The 21371-nt window shown below is 46.9% G+C and overlaps 1 protein-coding gene across 1 annotated transcript in view; it reads left to right on the plus strand.

The window, feature by feature from the left end:
• The window catches only part of LOC133504582 (spectrin beta chain, non-erythrocytic 4-like), a 51795-nt gene that overhangs the window by 4534 nt on the left and 25890 nt on the right, over window positions 1–21371 (plus strand). Inside the window, 24 exon segments of the mRNA XM_061826978.1 lie at window positions 782–1119; window positions 4184–4343; window positions 4579–4730; window positions 5591–5764; window positions 9743–9834; window positions 9908–9988; window positions 11308–11423; window positions 11494–11606; window positions 11689–11876; window positions 12685–12802; window positions 12875–13033; window positions 13493–13795; window positions 14454–14604; window positions 14682–14818; window positions 14886–15035; window positions 15434–15802; window positions 16535–16749; window positions 16915–17052; window positions 17423–17663; window positions 18467–18625; window positions 19034–19164; window positions 19363–19538; window positions 19541–19587; window positions 20192–20394. Coding sequence (XP_061682962.1) covers window positions 4199–4343; window positions 4579–4730; window positions 5591–5764; window positions 9743–9834; window positions 9908–9988; window positions 11308–11423; window positions 11494–11606; window positions 11689–11876; window positions 12685–12802; window positions 12875–13033; window positions 13493–13795; window positions 14454–14604; window positions 14682–14818; window positions 14886–15035; window positions 15434–15802; window positions 16535–16749; window positions 16915–17052; window positions 17423–17663; window positions 18467–18625; window positions 19034–19164; window positions 19363–19538; window positions 19541–19587; window positions 20192–20394 — 3758 coding nt within the window. The 5' untranslated portion in view covers window positions 782–1119; window positions 4184–4198.

Consider the following 21371-nt stretch of genomic DNA (forward strand, 5'->3'; position numbering starts at 1 on the left):
TTTTTAATTCCAATATAACATCAATTATTGCTCAATGCATATTATACTTTTTTAGGTTGGTTTCAGTTCTTCTACTTGCATAATATTCTTATATTTTACGAGCAGTACATTACTGTTGCATGTCATTTTCCAAGATATAACATCGATTATTGCTCAATGCGTATTATATATTAGGGTAGTGTCAGTTCTTCTGCTTGCATGATATTATTATTCAAGATTCTATTTAAAAATATTGTACTAACAGTACATTACTGTTGCATGTCATTTTCCAAGAAAATGTTATTCTATTATGTATACTATGATATAGAAAAAAATACTATAATCATTTATTACTCTTCATATTCTGAATTTTACCAGGAAATATTATTATTCCTGATCATATTTATGCTTTATATTATGCAACATTGTATTATAGCGTTAATTGAAATTATCTTTGATGGATCCTGTATTTTATTTTCAAGCAACGTCAGCAAACTACATTATTTTAGGAGAGCTTTATTTTTGTTCTATGTCATATTGAAGAGAATATTATTGGTGTATTATATTTTGAAATATCACGAAACTTGTTCCACATCATACAATAATCTCAAAAGTTTTCGCGTTTTATAGTGTTTGTATTCAGATAAAAGAAGTTCATATCAAAATGCAGAACATGTCAGTGTATACCAATATGCACAGTAAAACTAACGCATTATAATTAGTTATTATTATCCTAATAATAGGGTAGGTAATAATGCGCAGTTTGTATTGATGTGCTCTTCGTTGAAATGTGGTTGTTGAGGTCGCCTCCTTGCGGCGTGTTGCTGACATCGCCCCGTCTCCGCTGCTGCTATTTCCCGCATCTCCACTTCGAGGCGAGAGGAGGAGGAGGAGGAGGAGGAGGAGGAGGAGGAAGGAGGGTTTGTCAGGAGAAAGGGTCCGTCCTATGGGTGTCATCGTCATCATCATCAGCAGCAGCAGCAGCAGCAGCAGCAGCATCATCCTCGGAAGCAGCAGCAGCAGCAGCATCAGCAGCCAGGCCAGCTCGTCCTGTTCCGACTCGCCGGTGCCGAGAAAGCCGGCGACGAGCAGTCGACAGCCAGGAGACACAAAGCTCCGTCCTCGGCACACGCGCAGAAGGTGAGACGGCCGGCCGCAGTCAAGTCGGGGAGGGAGAAGGAGGGACCGGGAGGACAGGATGAGCTGCTCCCGCCGCTCGGACCGGCGGGTGGGGGGAAGTCGGCGTCGGGCCGCGCACGCCGCACGTCAGAGGGCGCGTGAAAGTGAGCGCACCCTTGGCCAGAGATAGCGGCAGGCCCCGTTGCGTGCGCGCGCCACGGATCCTCCTCACTTTCCACTTTTAATGACATTTCTTTTGTGATGGTGCGCAGCGGCTCGCGGGTCCTCCCCGCAGCTTGCGGGTTCGCGTTCGAATCTGGTAGCGTTAGCATGTCCTCCTCGAGCTGGAGTGAGAAGACTTTCCTCCCTTATTCCAAAAGCCTGCAGGTTAGCGTCATAAAAAATGTAAAACTGGCCGTACCTATGAATTTCACCGTCATTTTTTTGTTTAAAAAATTTGTGGCCTGCGATGGACTCGTATCCCAATTCTGCTGTTAAAAAGTCATTTGTGGGTAAATTAATATTCCTCATGTGCTTGCTTGGGTTTATAGCGCCACATTCCAAAAGCATGCTTGTTGTCATATTGGAAATGTTGTGAATGTGTGTGACTGGTCACGGGTGTCCCCCGGTTCTGAGATGGACGAGAAACATTTGCGAAGCAATAACTTTATGAAAGATGGCCGCAATGTAAAGGAAAACTCAAGTCGAGATTTGAACCCCAACCCGCAGAACTGTAAGGCACACGTGCCAACCACTAGGATGCCTAAAAGTGTCATTTTATGAGACCAACTTGACATATGGTTGGAATTATCCTCAAACCCGACTTAGTGGCCCAGCGGTTAGCACATCTACTCACATTTGCGAAGTGCAGGCTTTGGCTCGTTTCTCCTCTCTCATTCGAAAAACGTTTGCTTCTTCGAGCACAGACAAAACAAAGATAATTCATGCTTATTAGTCTCACGAGGGCCGGCACGGTGGAGCAGCTGGCAAAGCCTTGGCCTCACAGTTCTGAGGACCCGGCTTCGATCCTCCTGTGTGCAGTTTGCACGTTCTCCCCGCGCCTGCAAGTGTGGCCTTCGTCCGAGTGGGCACTCCGGTTTCCTCCCACATCCCAAAAACATGCAACATCAATTGTACGCTCTAAATTGCCCCGAGGTGTGATTGCGAGTGCACCTGCCCTGCGATTGGCTGGCGACCAGTTCAGGGTGTGCCCCGCCTCCTGCCCTTTGACAGGCTACGGCACTCCCCGTGACCCTTGTGAGGATAAGCGGCAAAGAAAATGGACGGTTAGTCTCATGAGTCAACATTTAGCGTCACAGTCACAAATTTGCATTGACTAGAGCTAGCTTTAAGGCCTGTTCATATTTTCATGTATGTCTTTTCCTGTTGGTCCGTGTGACGTAAATATTTGCTGTGATGATGCTTCTCCAGATCACTGTCTTCCGTTTTAATTTCACCCATCGGTGTGCCGCTCAGTGGTGGCACGTTGTAGCGTCGTTATCTTTTTACCCCTTTTCCAATGTGAAATTCAAAAGGCAGCAAGCAGCTCTGTTTCTTTTCGTGGATGGAAACGCCCGGCCGGGCCAGTAGTGCACATGCCGGAACGTGACCCCGAGTCAACCCTCAAATGTAGTATGAACAAAATTGCATTTGCATCTGCGGTCTGCGGACGCCCGATAGCTTCTTAGCGAACAGGAAGTAGCACTTTAGGGCTTCTACGAATATCCAACACTCTTAAAAGAGCTAATGTACATATCAATACAAGTTATTAATTAGAGTCGGGTATTGTGGCGTCATTTTTGAATCAATGTAGAACCTCAAAGTCACAAATTTGAACTACAAAGCGGGGCTAGCTTCAGAGTTAACTTGTGCTAGCTTGTGCGTTTGGTGTCTTTTGAGCTAACAGGAAATCCCAACTTGCAACTTTTCAGCGAAAACATATTTGTGAGCTATAATATAAATTGTGCTATTGTGGGATAGTTTGTGAGTCATTGTGGAATCCCAAAGTCACAAATTCGTACTAGAAAGAGCCAATCGCTTCTTAATTAGCTTGTGGTAGCATACTTGGTACCTTCCTAGAAAACAGCACATAGCTTGCATTACATTTCTAACACATTTGAAACGCAAACATCTCTATGAGCTATAAACGAACAAGTCATAGGTTTAAGAAGCGTTAGCATGGACTGTTTTTACAATTGTCTGCGTGAGTCTGAAAGGTGTGAAGCTAATAGCTAGCGGCTACCAGTCCATCTAAAAATACGTCTTCTCATTGGACAAGCCATGATCCAAGCAGGCTCCTCGGGGCCAGCTGGCGGTCGGGCGTGCGTGTCGTCTGGATTTTGCATTTTGACGTTTTTGACGGGCAAGTGACGGTTTTGATGAGGACTTGGGTCGAAAAGGAGGAACACGCCCGCGGGGAACAACGTGAGCGATTAAGGCTGGCAGCCGGCTCGCCCTCTTTCATGATACGACTGTCGGTACTTTGGTCAATTCAAGCTGACGCGGTGACAGTTCAGAGTTCAGAGTTCAGAGAGGCGCAGTGCACTCCATTTTCTAGCAACTTACGAATCGAGCGTGTTTGCCACCGGCCGGCGGCGATACGTCACTGCGTCCGCCATATTGAATGTGTCACTTCTGTCTGTACGCATGCCGTCCGGCCTGCTGCTCCGTCTCCTCAGTCGGAGTGGCGGGGGTGGGCTCGTGGCTTGAACTGTGACCATCCCGCTCCCGAGTTCCTTATAGATAAAAATAATTTCCCTTTTTTTTTTTTTTTAAATTTAAAGTACATTTATATTATCATTTTTTGGTTAAGTTTTTAATTGTTGTATTAATTAGAAATCAAATGACTGTTTTTTTTTTTTCAGCTATTTTGCTTTTAAGGTGCCATTTGTGGGCATTTGGGTCAACTGTTATTTAAATACTGTATTAAATACTGATTTGTTCTCCCCCCCCCCCGCCCCCAAACATTTATTTCTGCAATTGTTTACATTTTTCTCGGGTCTTTTGCTTGACTCGATCCGACGGTGGCCATTTTTTTTTGCACGTTTGTGTATTTAACACAGTTTTATCTGCGTGCGTGGATCAGGGCGTCGGGGGCGCTATGGCGAATGCCTCGCCGGATCTGGACAACGCCGACGCTCAGCGGCAGCTCAACAACAAGAACCGGCCCGTCAGCTCGGCATTCTGGGAAACAGAGTGCACCAGCGCCAAGCTGTTTGAGTGCTCCCGGATCAAAGCGCTGGCAGGTAATCGGAACCGTTGGACTGAGGTTGCGAGGACTGTGGCCTTTTTTTCTGATTTTAAACCCTCCCACACTGGAAAAGTTAAAAAAAAATTACAAGAAACCATTTTTTGAAAATAATCTTGCAAATTGTCTCAGCGAGTTAAAGTTGTCTGTATCTGAATCTACAAATATAATTGATGTAAACTGTTCAAATGAGCCTTATACGTTGAATTATTGTCCACAACGAATCCCCTCAGAGGAGCGAGACGCTGTCCAGAAGAAGACGTTCACCAAGTGGGTCAACTCCCACCTTGCCCGAGTGTCCTGCCGCATCTCTGACCTCTACAATGACCTCCGCGACGGCTACATGCTCACGCGGCTCCTGGAGGTCCTCAGTGGGGAGCTGCTGGTGAGAGCATCAGCACTGATGCTAATATGCTAACATGTGGCAAAATGGCAATTTGTTGTGTCTTCAGTCCAAAGAGATTTGAAAATGCTAACAATGCTACCGTAATGCTGATACTGGAAATGGCTTGTATGCTAATATCGAGCATTCAAGCAAACCGTGAACCATACGTCCATCCTTTACTTATGAGAAATATTATTAGCAACATGACATCCGTCGTCGTTGGATTTGCTCCCTGCCACTAAAATTCTGGGCCTTTAGGAGCTAATTGGTTAATATCTTTAACCAAAACCTGTCAGACAATTGGAGAAAGGGCTTCCCAAGTAGTTTAGCAGTTCAAACCAAAAGGTCTAGCACAGGGGTCACCAACATGGTGCCCGTGGGCCTATGGTAGCCCGCGAGGCATGTTCTAAAAATACCACAACTTCAAATTTTGAATCTGACTTGCTTATGTCATTAAAAATTTTAAAGCACCTGTAATGTCACATCATACAAAAAAATGAAAATATTTTATGTATGTATAATGAAATATGAAGTTTGCTGCAAACAAGTCATGTAGCCCTTCGTAAAATCAGTTCTCACGCAGTAGCCCTCAGCCTCAAAAAGGTTGATAATCCCTGGTCTAGCAGATATTTTGATAAATAATTCTTCATCCATACTGTTTAGTTTTTTGACCAGATTTTCTCTCAATGATCTCACGCAGAAACGTCCCTCCAAAAGGAAAAAAAAACCCACAACTAGTTTAAAAATGCTCACGAGACTAAATAAAATGCTTGGAAAGCAACAATGAGACTCGATGACATCGTAACGTCGGGGTTGGAGGCAAGTGCCGATATTTTATTGACATTTCGGCGGCCTTCCAGCCAAAGCCCACGCGGGGCCGCATGCGGATCCACTCCCTGGAGAATGTGGACAAAGCCCTGCAGTTCCTCAAAGAGCAGAGGGTCCACCTGGAGAATGTGGGCTCACACGACATTGTGGACGGGAACCACCGCCTCACGTTGGGGCTCATCTGGACCATCATCCTCCGCTTCCAGGTAGCACACGCACACACAAAAAAAAAAATCCACCAGATATGCTGGAGACCCAAAAGCTAACTATGCTAACATAGTTAGGAATGCTAACAAAGTAGCAACTAGACGAGGTATTGCACTTGGGTAGATCTATCAGCATTATCTGTTATACTTTGTACGTTACCACTATTTTAAAATGCTAATCGGTCTAAAATACCAACATGCTAACAGCTAGCATTCTAAAATCTACCAACCTATGAAATATGTTGTAATACAATGCCATTGCTAATGTGATGTCTGAACATTCAGTGTGGACCAACCACAGGGAAATATCTCAACAATATATTATTGCGCTTTTTTTTTTTTTTTAAAGTCCAGTTGTGTGACTAAACTGCTAACTCGCTAGAGGGTACGATTCTAACATGCTAACAGTTACTGTAGTATGCTAGCACAGAGCATATTCCAAGTCATCATCAGATTTCATTCGGTGTGGGGATTAAAAGTATTTTTAACCAAAGAGCGAACCAACTGATAACGTTGTTAGCATTTAAAAAGCCGTAGCTTTAGCGAGCTGAAATCCGCCGTTCACCAAAATTACACATCTAGTTAAATTTGGGATTCACGTTCCGCTTTGATCTATGTCCGCGGCTGCCCTCCAGACTGGAGGTGAACCCTCCCCCGTAGGAAAGGCCAGATGCACAAATACACAATCCCCCACCCCCACCCCCACCCCCACCCCCACCCTCACCCTCACCCTCCCCAATAATAGTGAGCGGCCATGTGGTGCCCCCAGGCTGAGCTGAATTTATTGCCTCAAGACTGTCCCCGACCCCCCCCAAATGAAAATAATGAGCTTGCTATTTCATGAATGTCAATCACAGCTGGCGGGGGTTTTTCAAAGCTTCACACAATGGAAAGCGTCAAAGACACACACTATTTATTTGCGTTTATGTTTATAAACACCCCCCCCCCCAAAAAAAAAAAAAAAAATATATATATATATATATATATGCTGGCGAGTAGTTCAGGGGTATAATCCTAAAATAGCTGGGACAGGCTCCAGCACTCCCATGATTCTAGTGAGGATAAGCGGTACAGAAAATGAATCAATCAATGAATGGAAAAAAAAAAGCAGATGTTTTTTAATCATCATTATTTGTATTATTTTGGAGCTTAATAGAAAAAGATACCACGCATAGATCAAATGTGGAAAAACAAAAATGGAAAAAGGAGATGTTGTCTTCTTATTGATATTTCCTTTGTATTCATTCTTTTTCTATTTTGTCATAAATGGATATTTTCAAAGCTACAATACATCAAATGTGCAAAATAAAAAGCAAGAAAAATGGAAAATTATGGGCCATTTTTATTTTTTAAATTTGATTGCATTTTATATGTTGCATCTATTTAAAAAAAAATAATATATAACTAGAAGGATACTTCCAACATCCCTAGATTTTCTGAACCGCTTATCCTCACAAGTATCACAGGAGTTCTTGGCAGGAGCCAGTCGCAGGGCGCATGCAGACAAACGACACTCACACCTACGGGCAATTTAGGCGTGTCCAATGAATGTTGCATGTTTTGGGGACGTGGGAGGAAAGCGGAGTGCCCAACCGGAGAAAAGTCACGCAGGCGGGGCCGGGATTGGAACCTCGGTCATCAGGACTGGGAGCCAGTGCTGCTGATACTTAAAACGAATACATTTAGCATTGAAATAACACAGTTTTGATTTCATATTATTTGATTTATATTTATGTATTCCCCCCCCCCCCCCAGTCCCTCTTTTAGTTTGAAAATCCACTTTCACTTGATGTCATGACAACTCCTACCAGGCTGTGCCACCAAATTTGCATGAGAGTGATGCCGGGTGGTCCGGGAGAGACCCGAGCTTCTTTCTTTCTTTCTTCTTTCTTTCTTTCTTTCTTTCTTCGACGTCGGTTCCACATACTTAACGGCATCATCTGGACCCAAGCGGGGCCTCCCTATGGTCTCGGGGGGTCCGTGGGGGGCTTTTCTATTCCCATGTGAGGTGGACTCATGTCATGAGCCGCGTGGACCTTTTTTCCTATTATCAGGCACGAAGCAGCCACCGGGCCAAATTATGCCCATTTATGTATTTGTGTTCATTTCAAACATGCAACTACAACAACTGTTGAATCATAATCCAGATCAACTGAATGAATGTAAATTGAAAATAAAATCAAGGGGTGAAACAAAATCTTTCATCAATGCAAAGAGAACTGATTATCCACCCGTCCGTTTTTTGAGCCCCTCATCCACACGAGAGTCACGGGAGGTCTGGAGCCTTTCGTAGCGGCGTTCGACGCAACCGGTCGCCAGCCAGTCGCAGGGCAGCTAGACATAAACAACCGTTCACGCTTCGATGTGTTGTTGGGATGGGGGAGGAAACTGGAGCACCCGGAGAAAACCCACGAGGGCACGGACGGGGGGAAAAAAAAAACACGCAAACTGCGCCCGCCGTGTCCGCAGAAGTTTTAGCTCAGTTTTAGGATCATGATAAAGTCGTGTAGAAATAAAAAAAACTTTTGTAAAATACATTTTTATGTACTACATTCCACAAGTCATTAACTGAATGAAAAATTCAATTATGATATAATACAAATGAAAGATCCAACCATCCATTTTCTTAGCTGCTTATCCTCACAACAGAGTGCCGGAGCCTATCCCGGGTGTCAACGGGCAGGAGGCGGGCCACACCCTGAACTGGTCGCCAGCCAATCGGAGGGCACATCGAGACAAACAGCCGCACTCACAATCACACCTAGGGGCAATTTAGAGTGTCCAATCAATGTTGTCATGTCATGTCACTATTTAAAAAAAAAAAAAAAAAAATTCTATCGTTAATATTACTAGTAGTATGTAACATAAATGAAGGAATGAACCTATACACAACTACCGATATGCTACAGTGTGCAAAACAATGTCAAGTACTGTATGATAGTACATTGTATTCTATATCTATAGCTATAAAATATTTACGTATGTACTGCATTTCAACAACAACAACAACATGCATAGCCATTCGCGGGTCCATACGTGCATAATTTACCGCATATTTCCTTGCAGCTCTTTTCTTCCGCCACTTCTCCTTTCCTCGCTGCGCTAAAAGTAGTCGGCTCGTTGGGCACTTTGACGAAGGAGGCGGCGGCGACTCCAAGTTATTTATAGTTATTATAGTTATTTATACTGCACGCGTGTACAGTAAATAGGCGCACGCTTCCGATCGTATCGAGCGAACACGAAGGAGCCGAGTGGCCCAAACATGTCGCCGACAACGAGGAGAACTTGCCACGAGGTCCAAACCAAATAGCCGCGCGCCCCTTTGGCTGTTCGAGAAGGTGAGAAATAATGGAAAATATGTTTTTTTTTTTTTTATGCAGGATAAAATCAGTCAACAGAATGTGTGTCAAAGATTTGAAGGCAAATTGGCTCTTTCATGTCCTAAATGCCAATCAAAGTTGTGGTCTGTTTCCATTGTGGCAAATTCAATCATCAGACATATCTGTGAGCGACATATTCAGAATTGCGACATCACAGCGGGGGTCAATAAACATAAGAAGAATTCCCGTCACTGAATTTATTAGCCAAGGAGTTGGCGGCTCGACGTTCCAAAAGCAAAAGACATTTTTTTTTTGATGCGCCATATTCAGCACCATCATTTCCAAAGGCAAAAATGTCAACATAGCCGCGGCGCTCAGGGTGATGAGGTCACGCCGTCGCACATCAGCACCTGACAATTATCAAATAAGAATGTTTGGCTGAGTGGTCAACGTTATGCCCCCTCAATATACGAAATAATAAACCAGCATGTTTGCGTGTCTTGGTGATGGAACGCCGTGTCGTCGTACCGATGATGCACTTGGAACTGCAGCGCTTTTCAAACTTTCAAACTTGCATTGTTTGTGTGTTTGAGTTTAAGAACCAGTGAAGGTCCGGCGTCATCGTCATGTTGTTGTTTTGCTGCGTTGTTTTGTCCAGATCCAGGTGATCAAGATCGCCACGGCGGACAACAGGGAGACCCGCTCGGCCAAGGACGCTCTGCTGCTCTGGTGCCAGATGAAGACCGCCGGGTGAGTCCCAAGTCCACCTCGCAGCCTTCTGTCGCGCGTTCTCATTCGGGTTTTTTTTTTTTTTGCGTCGCAGGTATCCAGAGGTGAACATCCAGAACTTCACCAGCTGCTGGAGGGACGGCCTCGCCTTCAACGCTCTCATTCACAGACACAGGTGGACTTTTTTGCTTTTTGTTTCTTAATGAACATTTCAGCTAAGTTTCCTTTCCTAAACTTGAAATAGAAACTGATCCCACAAAAATCGATTCTTAGCAAAATAATGGATCTGATCACCGAAATATAAACGCTTTTAAGGGTGACATTTCGCCAAGATAGCTTTGTTTTATTGTATTTTTTTTTTTTAATTCATTTTACGTTTGTTTTTCTATGGAATGATATCTAATATATTTTATCTGGGTGGAAAAGTGGAGCAACTTGTTATTGCATTGGCCTCAGGGTTCTGAGGAACGGGGGTTTGAATCCCGACTCTAACCTGTGTGGGGTTTGCGTGTTCTCCCCCGTGCCTGCAAGTGTGGCTTTTCTCCGGGTGGGCACGCCGCTTTCCTCCCACCCCCCAAAAACATGCAACATTATTTGGAAACTCTAAATTGCCCCAAGGTGTGACTGTGAGTGCAGCTGTTTGTCTCCCCGTGCCTTGCCATTGGCTGGCGACCAGTTCAGGGTCTCCCCGTGCCTGCGTGGCTTTTCTGCCGGTTTCCTCCCACAACCCAAAAACATGCAACATTCATTGGAGACTCTAAATTGCACGTAGGTGTGACTGCCGTCTGTCTTTGTGTGCTTTGCGATTGACGGGCGACCAATTCAGGGTGTACCCCGCGTCCTGCCCGATGACAGCTGGGATGGGCTCCGGTACTCCCGCGACTCTTGTGAGGATAAGCGGCTCGTAAAATGAATGAATGACTATTTTATGTGTGAAAAAACAGTACAGTGAAGAGATAATATATTTGCAATCGTGAAAAAATAGAAATCTGTTGCCTTTTCTTATTTCATTCATACGAATTCAATTTGTATTTTTCACTTGTAAAGATTGAAAAAAATGCGCAATGTATTTTTTAATCGTGAAATAAAATTATTTTCAGATATAAATCTAAATAGAAAAAGATGTGTAGATAGGTGTTATTTATCTGATTAAATTGTCAATATTTTTGCGAATAAAAGCACAGGATATTTTTTGCGATCAGATTCTGACGTTCTTCGTTGCGCATCCATATTGAGATTATCGCAATTAGTTTCATCCAGCCTGCGTTCCACATTCATTCGTTCTCCAAAATAGTATATATATTTTTTTTAATAAATAACAAATGAAGGTCCCTCTCAAAGTAAGGCTTCCTCGGATCAATAATTGAGTCCCCCCCCCCCCCCAAAAAAAAAAAAAAAAAAAAAACGTATTATTTGAATTTTGCCAAACGTTAAAAAGTGAGCGAGCCCTCCTCTCCTTTGAGAGTGAGCGACTTAACTTCCCGTCGACTCCAGACCGGATCTGATCGAGTTCCACAAGCTGACGAGATCCAACGCCACTCACAACCTGCAGCAGGCCTTCAACGTCGCCGAGCAGAACCTGGGCCTCACCAAGCTGCTGGACCCCGAGGGTGACCGCCGGACCTCGTTCGCTCGGAGGTGATCTCCGAAATAACGCGGGTGACCTTTCTGTGTGTGCAGACGTAAACACGGAGAACCCCGACGAAAAGTCCATCATCACTTATGTGGTGTCGTACTACCACTACTTCTCCAAAATGAAGGCTCTTATCGTGGAGGGCAAAAGAGTTGGCAAAGTACCTCCCGAGTGGCGATACTTTCCTCCCCGTTCCAAATACTTTTCTTTCGCATCCGACCGCTCGTCTTTTCCGCCGCCAGGTCCTGGACAACTGCATCGAGGCCGAGAAGCTGGTGGGCCGATACGAGGCGCTGGCGTCCGATCTGCTGGGCTGGATCGAGAAGACCGTCGGCGTCGTCGCCAACCGGAAGTTCGCCAACTCGCTGACGGGCGTTCAGCAGCAGCTGCAGGCCTTCACCACCTACTGCACCGTCGAGAAGCCCGTCAAGTCAGTCCAACCGCGTCTTCCCGTCTACTCGCTAGAAGGAGATACGCCATCTAAAAGTGACTTTTACATTGGAGAACCTCCAAACACCTCCAACAAGCATGCGCGTGGTACTAATGCGAGCCCCGTCCCTAAAAATGAAACTTTCTCTGAAATGAGAGAGACGCCTCCCGACATGCAAGAAGCAATTAGGAGGTATTATTAAGGAGCTCGTGCATAAAAATGCGGGTGTTACTTCCAACTGTATTCATCTGCGATTAGCCGAGACGTCGCAATTCATCGCACGGGTGTCAAACTCTCGGCCCGGGGGCCAGATCCAGCCCCCTAAATCATTTTACGTGGCCCGCGGAAGCAAATCACGTGCATCACCTCCCGTGCTCTGAAAACCACACAGTCACAACGGCGCTATAAGGGACATTGTAACTACGACATGGCCCGGGACAAAAATGAGTTTGACACCCCTGTTTCATAAGATTTAAAAAAAAAAATGGACAGCTCAGTCCCAATGCAGCTGAATAACCCGATTGTTGAGTGTCGCTTGCACAGCAGCCATCTTGGTAGTCTTGAGACTTCACGCCTGCTGCTTGTAACTGATCCACTTCTGCTGCTATTTTCAATTTGGAGGCGCATAACTATGCCGACTAACCTTTTCAGCTTGTTCGGCGGTGAAGCTTTTTTTTTTTTTTTTTTTTTTTGGGCCGACTGCAATCCGTAGACTTTGGCTAACGCCAAGTAAAGGGAACGGCGTCCGTGTACTTCTGAACTTAAGTCGGCGGGAAAGGCCTCGCTCATCTCCTGTCACTGCTTGTAGGTTCCAGGAGAAGGGCAACCTGGAGGTCCTTCTCTTCACCATCCAAAGCAAACTGAGAGCCAACAACCAAAAAGCCTTCGTGCCTCGCGACGGGAAGCTCATCTCCGACATCAACAAGGTGCTCTTGCATCCAACGCACCCGTTTGAAGTCCTTTTCGCGCTCAGCCTCATTTCGCCCCCCCCCCCCCAGGCGTGGGAGCGGCTGGAAAAGGCAGAGCACGAGAGGGGCGTGGCCCTGCGCAAGGAGCTGATTCGCCAGGAGAAGCTGGAGCTGCTGGCTCAGCGCTTTGACCACAAGACCACCATGAGACAAGCGTGGCTCAACGAGAACCAGAGGCTCGTGTCGCAGGTTCGGGCCGGAGGATTCTCGATGTCACACCGTTACCGTCATTTCCGGCCTGCGAGCCGCGACTTTTTTCGCACGTTTTCAACCCTGCGCTTTATGCGCTGATTGCGGCTCATTTTTGCATTTTTTTTTTCTAACGGACGCGAGGGGGGCGCTCGAGCGGAAAAGGTAAGAATGAGACCGGCGGAATGTATGTGCCGAGGAAGTGACTTTTACCGGCCCTGTTAGCGCTGCGCTAGCCTGTCGCTGCCGTGTCTCCGCGATATTTAGCGGTATGTTTTATTTTAACCGGCCCTGTTAGCGCTAGCGTTAATCTCTTTCCGTGTACCGTCTTTCTGTTTGAGTTTACATTCAAAAGTCAGTTCAAACACTCAATCCCGAGATGGGACACTTGCTCGTGTCCTAGAAAAAGGGGGAGTGTTAGGGTATCAGGTCCAAAATGATGTTCTCTGCGCCTTCCAGGACAACTTTGGCTACGACCTCCCCGCGGTTGAGGCGGCCATGAAGAAGCACGAGGCCATCGAGGCGGACATCGCCTCGTACCAGGAACGGATCGGCGCGGTGGTGGAGTTGGCCGCCGAGATGGAAGTCGGGAGCTACTACGACATTCGCCGCATCTCGGCCCGCCAGGAGAACATCCTGGGCCAGTGGAGTCTGCTGAAGGAGCTGGTGGCGGGGAGGCGGACCCGGCTGGAGAAGAACCTGACCCTGCAGAAGACCTTTCAGGACATGGTCTACATGATTGACTGGATGGAGGACATGCAGGTAGCCGACGGTGTACAATGGCCAAAATCATCGACTCGGATGCTTTTTTTTTTTTTTTTTGTGTCAAACATTTCCTGTTATTCGTGTAAAGCTCCACTTATCTCACTTTTTGTTTTTTACCTGATCCCACACTTATTTCCTTTTTTTTTTTTTTTTTTTTGTGGGTTTTACTTTCAAATGTTTACTACTGGCAAATGCCAATAAAGCGGATTCTGATTCTGAATATTAAACAATTAAATATTTCTATAACCAATTATTCAATGAATAAAAAAATAAGTGATAAATCTTCAAATTTTCATCTTAGTACTTTTTATTTTATATACAGTAAATGAACAAACTACTTTCATTCATTTCCCATACCGCTTATCCTCACTATGGTCGTTGCCATGGTGCCGCCAATCCCAGCAGTACAGCCTGAATTGTCCGCTAGCCAATTACATTGCAGGAAAAAATTGAACAAAAAATGAAAAAGAAAAGTGTAATGTCAGCTTTTATCTGACTAATTTGATTTCATGATTTAAAATTGGAAATAATGATTTGATTAAATTCAAGAATGTATTATTTATGAACGGGGCTTGGGGCCACACTTTGCCCACTCTTTTTGTCTCGAACCTGAATTAAAAATCGGTCCATGCGCTTGATGTTGCCCACCTCGCAGGCCCAGCTGCTGTCCAAGGATTTCGGGAAGCATCTTCTGGAGGTGGACGACCTGCTGCAGAAGCACAGCCTGCAGGAGGCCGACATCGGGGTGCAGGCCGACAGGGTGGAAACGCTGAATGCCGCCGCGCTCAAGTTCACCAGCATCGAGGGTATACGTGCGTTCATTTTCCCGGAAATGATGATTGCCAGTCACGTGAGTGGCCGCCTTGTTGTCGACGTCTGCTAGGTTACCAGCCGTGCGATCCGCAAGTGATCTGTAACAGGGTCAATCACGTCTCATCCTGCCTTGAGGAACTGAAGGAGTTGGCGGCCAAGCGGCGCTCCGAGCTGGAGGAGTCCAGGCAGCTGTGGGCCTTCTTCCAGGTCTTGAGACAGAAGCTCAGATTCTACGGTGACGTCCCAAAAATGCTAAAATGTGTTCGCCAAACAGGAATTGGAGGAGTCCGAGTCCTGGATCCGGGAGAAGAGCTCCATCCTGGAAGCTCAGGGTTATGGCAAAGACCTGAGTAGCGTGCTCAAGTTACTCCAGAAACATAAGACCCTTGCCGGGGAACTCATGGCCCACCGTGCCTTGCTGGAGGTTTGTGTGTGAGACTTAAACCTGGTCTTGAAACCCAAATCCGGACTTGTTTCAAACACTAACACAGGTCCAAAACCATCATTTCAAACGTGAAACTAGTCTTGAAATCCTAGCCCTCGTGTGAAAACATGACGCAAACCTAAATTGAGAACAAAAGCGTTGTCACAGTCTTGCAACTCTTACCTAGAACCCAAAACCAGACTAATTTGAAGTTCACACCCCAGGCTGGCAACTCTACATGAAACCCTGATTTCGACACCTCTGACCTTTGTCACCCCAATCCTGTCTTGACACCCTGACAACGACTTCAAGCTTGAAACCTTTTGCCAGATTTCAGAGCCAAACCCGTAAACCCATAAACCGAACGTCTCAGTGTGATAATGTGGGAACGTCGGCAGGTGACCGTCCAGCGCGGTCAGCAGATCCTGGATGAGAAGAGTTTGGGCACGGCGGGCATCCAGGAGCGCATCCTGGACGTGACCGACGAGTGGACCCGGCTGGAGGAACAGGCGGCCCGGCGCCTCGGCCACCTACAGGAGGCGGTCAACTTCTTCCAGTTCTCCACCGAGACGGATGACCTGGTGGTGTGGCTGCAGGACTCTTACCGCCTGGTGTCCAGCGACGACTTCGGCCACGACGAGTACTCGACGCGCTCGCTACTGAAGAAGCACCGAGGCGTCAGCGAGGACATCGACAAGCACCGGCTGCACGTGGTGGCTCTGCGCAAACACATGGGGGCCCTGCCGCTGCGCTACCGGGAGCAAGAGGTGGGTGGCGCTGAAATACGCACGGAGCTAATTTTACAAAACATTTCAAACTCAATTTTCTCACCTAAATGGCGGGAAGTTCCGCTTCCCAAGGTGCTGAAGTACCGAAGTCAAGGCGGTCGGGCAAGTCGTGGGGACGGCCACTGAACGCCTGCCATATAATTTTGTATTGGATTCGACGTGGAAGTGGGAGCCAAATGGAGTTGTTGTCAGATGAGGGTGGGAGGGTTGGACTGACGGGCTGACAGAGTTCTGAACCGGTTGGAGTTCATGGAGAGGTTTTTGGAGAAGAAATGACAGTAGTCAATGTGGGTAGTGCCAAGGATCTGGACCAGAATAGTGGTGGGGTGGGGAGGGGACAAACAGAACTGGAACAGAATTGTTGTTGTTGTTGTTGTTGTTTCACGTTATTTCTATGGGAGTGAAATGCGAGAGCGTTGTCAAGGGTGTCACTCAGACCCTCAACCTGACGGGAAAGGAAAGGAAGACAGCAATTGTCAATTTTGAGGGTGAAGCTGCCTACTTTCCAAAGCGTGGTTTTGGTTCTGATAAGGACAAGTTGACTTTTATTGCTGAGAAGTTGAAGGTGAGACAGGATTTTGTTTCTGAAAGACACGAGGTGAGGGAAGAGCGAGGAAGTGGTTGGGAGCCGTGGAAGAAAATCTCGTCTTCGCGGAAAATCGATTTTTCAGCGACGCAAGAGTGGTTGCTCCTCCTTGCCGTTTTCTGCAGGAGGTGCCGGTTCGGATGGTGGAGGTGGAGCAGCTGTACACGGAGGTGGTGGAGGTGGGCGTCCTCCGCCAGCAGTGGCTCCACGACGCCCTGGCCGTCTACCGCATGTTCAGCGAGGTCAACGCCTGCGAGCTGTGGATAGACGAGAAGGAGCAGTGGCTGAACAAGATGGAGATCCCGGAGAAGCTGGAGGACGGGGAGGTGGTGGCGCACAGGTGGGGGTGGGGACTCCCCATGAACACGTTTGCAGTTCTGGGTCATGGTCCTGGAATGGGAGGGGGGCTTTTATTCTGGGACACTTTGCTTCTGTGCACCAGGAAGAGTCAAACAAAACAGGAGCATAGCCCAGCTGTAGTATTTCGCATTTTTTTGCGTCGCAGGTTCGAATCCCTGGACCAGGAGATGAACAGCCTGATGGGGAGGATCCTTGACGTCAACCAGATAGTCCAGCAGCTTCTGGACGGAGGACATCCGTCCTCCACGGAGGTCCGAGGCTGTCAGGACCACCTGAACTCCAGGTACTGTCGCGAAAGCAGCTTAAAGGTCCAACGTAGAACTCGTAGAATCGCCCAAGATGGGGAAGAATGAGAAGCAGGATGGAGCTATGACGTGGAAAAACTCGAGTAGGATGAAGATGAGCGAAGCAATCATCTCGAGTTTTGGGGGGTTTTTTTGGGGAGGAAATTGATGGGGATCACAATCATCTTTATTTGCCAAGTATTGTACGACAACAGACAGCCATTTTCACCCCAAATTACTTTTGAGACATAAAACCGTACAAATAAAGGATGGAGACTCACTGAGCACTGAAAGGTTACCAGTAATCTGGAAATATAGATTTCGTACGACTCTGCATTAGTGAGTGAGGCTCGGTTGGTCGATTGGCAGGTGGAACAGCATCGTGGGTCTGGTGGAGCACAAGAAGGATCAGCTGAACAGGATGCAGCGTCTTCAGAACTACCTGCTGGAGTGCGGCGAGATCAAGTCTCAGATTCAAGAGAAGCGCAAATCCATCGACGCCACGCAGTACGCCGGCAGCGACCTGGGGGGGGTCCTGGCTCTGCAGCGCCGCCTCTCCACCATGGAGGGGGCGCTGGCCGTGCTGGAGCCCAAACTGGTGCACCTACAGGTCAGCCGTGATGGAGATAAATGCAGGAACCTGGGAGGGGGGGATCTTCCGAAAACTCCTACATTTCTAATTATTATTATTATTATTTGGAAACGTTATGAAAAGATAAAAAGTCAGGAAAAGACCAAACAAAACACATACTACTCAAAATGTCAGGCAGGCCTACTGGAATTCTGAAATATTAAAGAGCAGGTTTGTTAAAAAGTCCTATATTTAAAAACAAAAGTCCAATATTTATTCTTGTTGTGTAAAAGTTTTATATATCTGAAAAAAAAAAAAAAGTAGTACATTTACCCCAAAGGAAGTAAGATTTTCAGAAAATGTTCTGGGAAAAGTCCCAAATTTGCGTATTTCTGTAAGTTGTGCTCTATGTTACTGAAACAAAGTTGTATATTTTTTTAAAGAAAATTGTACATTTGTTAAAAATATATATATTTTTATTTCCATAAAATTCAGATTTCTGAAAAAATGCAAAAAAAAATTATTCAATTAATAGTCATTCTAAAATAAGTCACATTTATTGAAAAAAAGTTTAGTATTTTCAAAAATACTGCAAATTTCATTGAAATGTATTTTTCTGAAGATACATTTTACAATGTTTGACCGCAAGCCGTATATTTCTGAAAATAATCATGTATTCCTGAGAAGAATTGTATTTTATATTTGGGTTGTATTCTACATTTGCCCCCAAAAGGAAAGATTTTGTGTATTTCCCACAAATGTCATCTTGTCATTAGTGATGTCGAAGAAGAAGTAGAGAAATGACGGGAATGTCGCCGTTTTTTTTGTCCGCGCTGATGCAGGAGGAAGCGGAGTACCTGGCCACCGCCCACGCCAGCCGGGCCACGGAGGTCCTGCTTCCCTTCGACGGCATCAGCGTGGAGTGGGAGGAGCTTAAACGCACCTTGCAGGCCTGCGAGGATTCGCTGATGGTGGCCGGCAGGCTGCAGAGCTTCATCCAGGTTAGCAGGAGGCGCTCGTGACACTGACTCCAAAATCAAAACCCATTTCATGATTTGAGGAAGCCCCTCAGCCGATGAAAGGTGTTCTCAATGAGGACGAAATTCCAGTTTGTTTTGCTCGTGTGAGTCGTCTGATGCGTACTACTTTTGCACCCAAATGACTTGAAATCATCCACAAAGTAAAAAAAAAAAAAAAAAAAAAGTTGACCTCGTGCTCGGTCGCTCACAGGCAGACGAGTGCGCAAGTTGTGTCATATCATTAAAATGATCCTTGGAAAACCTTCACAATGGAAATAAACACAATGACTAGCAATCAATCATCCAAAGAGTCAAAAAGTAGTCAACGACGACGCTGCTCCTCTTATCAGAAATTCTGTGTTATGAAACAATGTCCTGACATCTCCTCAGGACCTGGACCTGTTCCTGACCTGGCTGGTCCAAACCCAGACGGCCGCCACCTCGGATCAGTTGCCCAACGACCTGGAGGAAGCCGAGAGGCTCATCAACAAACATGCCGCGCTCAAGGAGGAGATTGGACGGTCGGTACCGCCGACTTGGCCCGCAAACCAAATGCATCACGATGCATCTTTTTGTTCACACACGAAATACTCGGCTCGCAAAAAGTTGCACCACAATCGTTCGTTTGTTTTGACACAAATTTACAATAATTCATACGATTCCGATACACTACGCCGGCCACAGAGCATCCAAACCAAAGTCCACTGTTGGCAAAACAGATACGAGGAGGACTACGAGCGTCTGCAGGCCATGAACGAGCTCCTGGAGTCGGAGGAGGCGCCTCTCCCGCAGGCCGCCCTGCAGCAGTGGCTGCACAAGTTGGACGTGGGCTGGAACAAGCTGCTGGAGATGTGGGAGGGTCGGCGCGAGGTCCTGGTGCAGGCGCACATCTTCCACTGTTCCTGCGCGACGTCAAACAGGCCGAGTCCTTCCTCAACAACCAGGTGAGGGATGCCTCGTGGCGGGGCGGGGCGGGGGGAGGCCGGGGGCGGTGGGGGGGGCGTCACGTCACGTCACGTCACGCCACGCCACGCCACGCCACGCCACGCCACGGCAGTCGCGCGAGATGGCAAATCCGGTCGGATTCAAATGCGCGACACAAAAAGTCATTTGTGGAAGGCATTTGCTTGTAAAAGGTTTGACGCCGAGCACTGATGACGGGGAGATTAGTGCCACCGGGATTTGAATTTGAAATGTTAAGGCCCCGTCACACCATGACGTCGTGGGCAGCGTTCCAGGAAACGTCGGTAGTCGCCGGGATAGCGCCAGAAGACCGTCGTTTGAACGCTAGTGAACGTCAATGATCGCTGGGAATCGGCGGAGAACGTCCGGTCTGGAAAAAAAATCCAAATTCAACTCAGTACGCTGGACCGTCAACGTACCGTCAAAGCCTTTTGTTCACAAAAAAACAAAAAATGGATTCAAATGCACCGCAGCCAACGTGTTTTTCTTTTCCTCCAAAAATTGGACAAGTGTAGCTCATTAGTTCCCAAAAAAGTTGGACTCAAACAAAGCGGTACCAAAAAGCGTTTTCCGCGTGTCCCGAAGGAGTCGGCGCTGGCCCACGTGGAGCTCCCCGACACCGTGGAGACGGTGGAGGCCGCGGTCAAGAAGCACAAGGACTTCACCACCACCATGGAGCTCAACCTGCACCGCATCAAGGCCGTCATCGAGGCCGGCGAGAGCCTCATCAGCCAGAACAACATCTACTCGGAGCGCATACGCCAGCGGGTCGACGCGCTCGCCAGCAGGTACGAAACCCGGCCGACGGTGCGCAAGTCCTTTTCCAAGCTATAAAAGCTTTTTGCGGGCCGGCACGGTGGGAGACTGAGGCAAGCGTCTGCCTCGCGGTTCTGAGGACCGGGGGTTCAAATCCCGCCCCCGCCTGTGTTTTGCTTGCGTGGCTTTTCTCCGGGCACTCCGCTATCCTGCCACATCCCAAAATCACGAATCTAAATTGCCCGTCGGTGTGAATGTGAGGGCGAACGGCAACCGGGTGAGGGTGTCGCCCGTCCGCCCCTTTCCCAACGACAGCTGGGATTGGCTCCAGCATTCCCGCCACCCCCGTGAGGATAAGCGGCTCAGAAAACAACAACAGAATAACATATGAGACGTGCGAAAATGTACAGCCAATGGAAAAAAATAAAAAAGAGACTTCAAATTGTAAAAGTACATGTGGAAATGTTTGTCCATTTTTAATGTTGTTAATTTTCGATGATAATTCTGACAAGGACACCAAAGGCACTTTTCGGTTCATTGTTTGCATTTTCAAAGTTGAATGACTTATTGCGCCGTATCGTTGAACTCAGATGTAAAATCTTTTGAACATTTCATTTGCAAGTGACCAAATAGTGTTTTTGTCTCCATATTGCAGCAGCATATTTTGTGTCCGCACGAGCGAGTGCAGCTGTCGCGCTTTTCTGGCCACATAATAACGAGAAGCGTTTGCAGCCCGAACAAAACTGACACCTGCCCGTGAAATCTGTCTGATTGTGGACTGCACACACGCCCGTGTGTGTGTGCGCGCGTCTACGTGGTGGGGGCAGGTCTGAGTGGGTCGTGAGATGGGGGGCAGGGCAGGGGCATTCTGTTCCTATTCCCACCATACCAAGCAGGACGTACAATATGTATTTTCCATGATTTTTAACGTGAATTAACTTAATTCTAATGAAGATGCAACTGCGGTATTGATGCCACAATTATTATTTGTAGTTGTAACTGCTCAGAA

The sequence above is a fragment of the Syngnathoides biaculeatus genome, chromosome 8, assembly GCF_019802595.1.
Source record: "Syngnathoides biaculeatus isolate LvHL_M chromosome 8, ASM1980259v1, whole genome shotgun sequence".
NCBI lineage: Eukaryota > Metazoa > Chordata > Actinopteri > Syngnathiformes > Syngnathidae > Syngnathoides > Syngnathoides biaculeatus.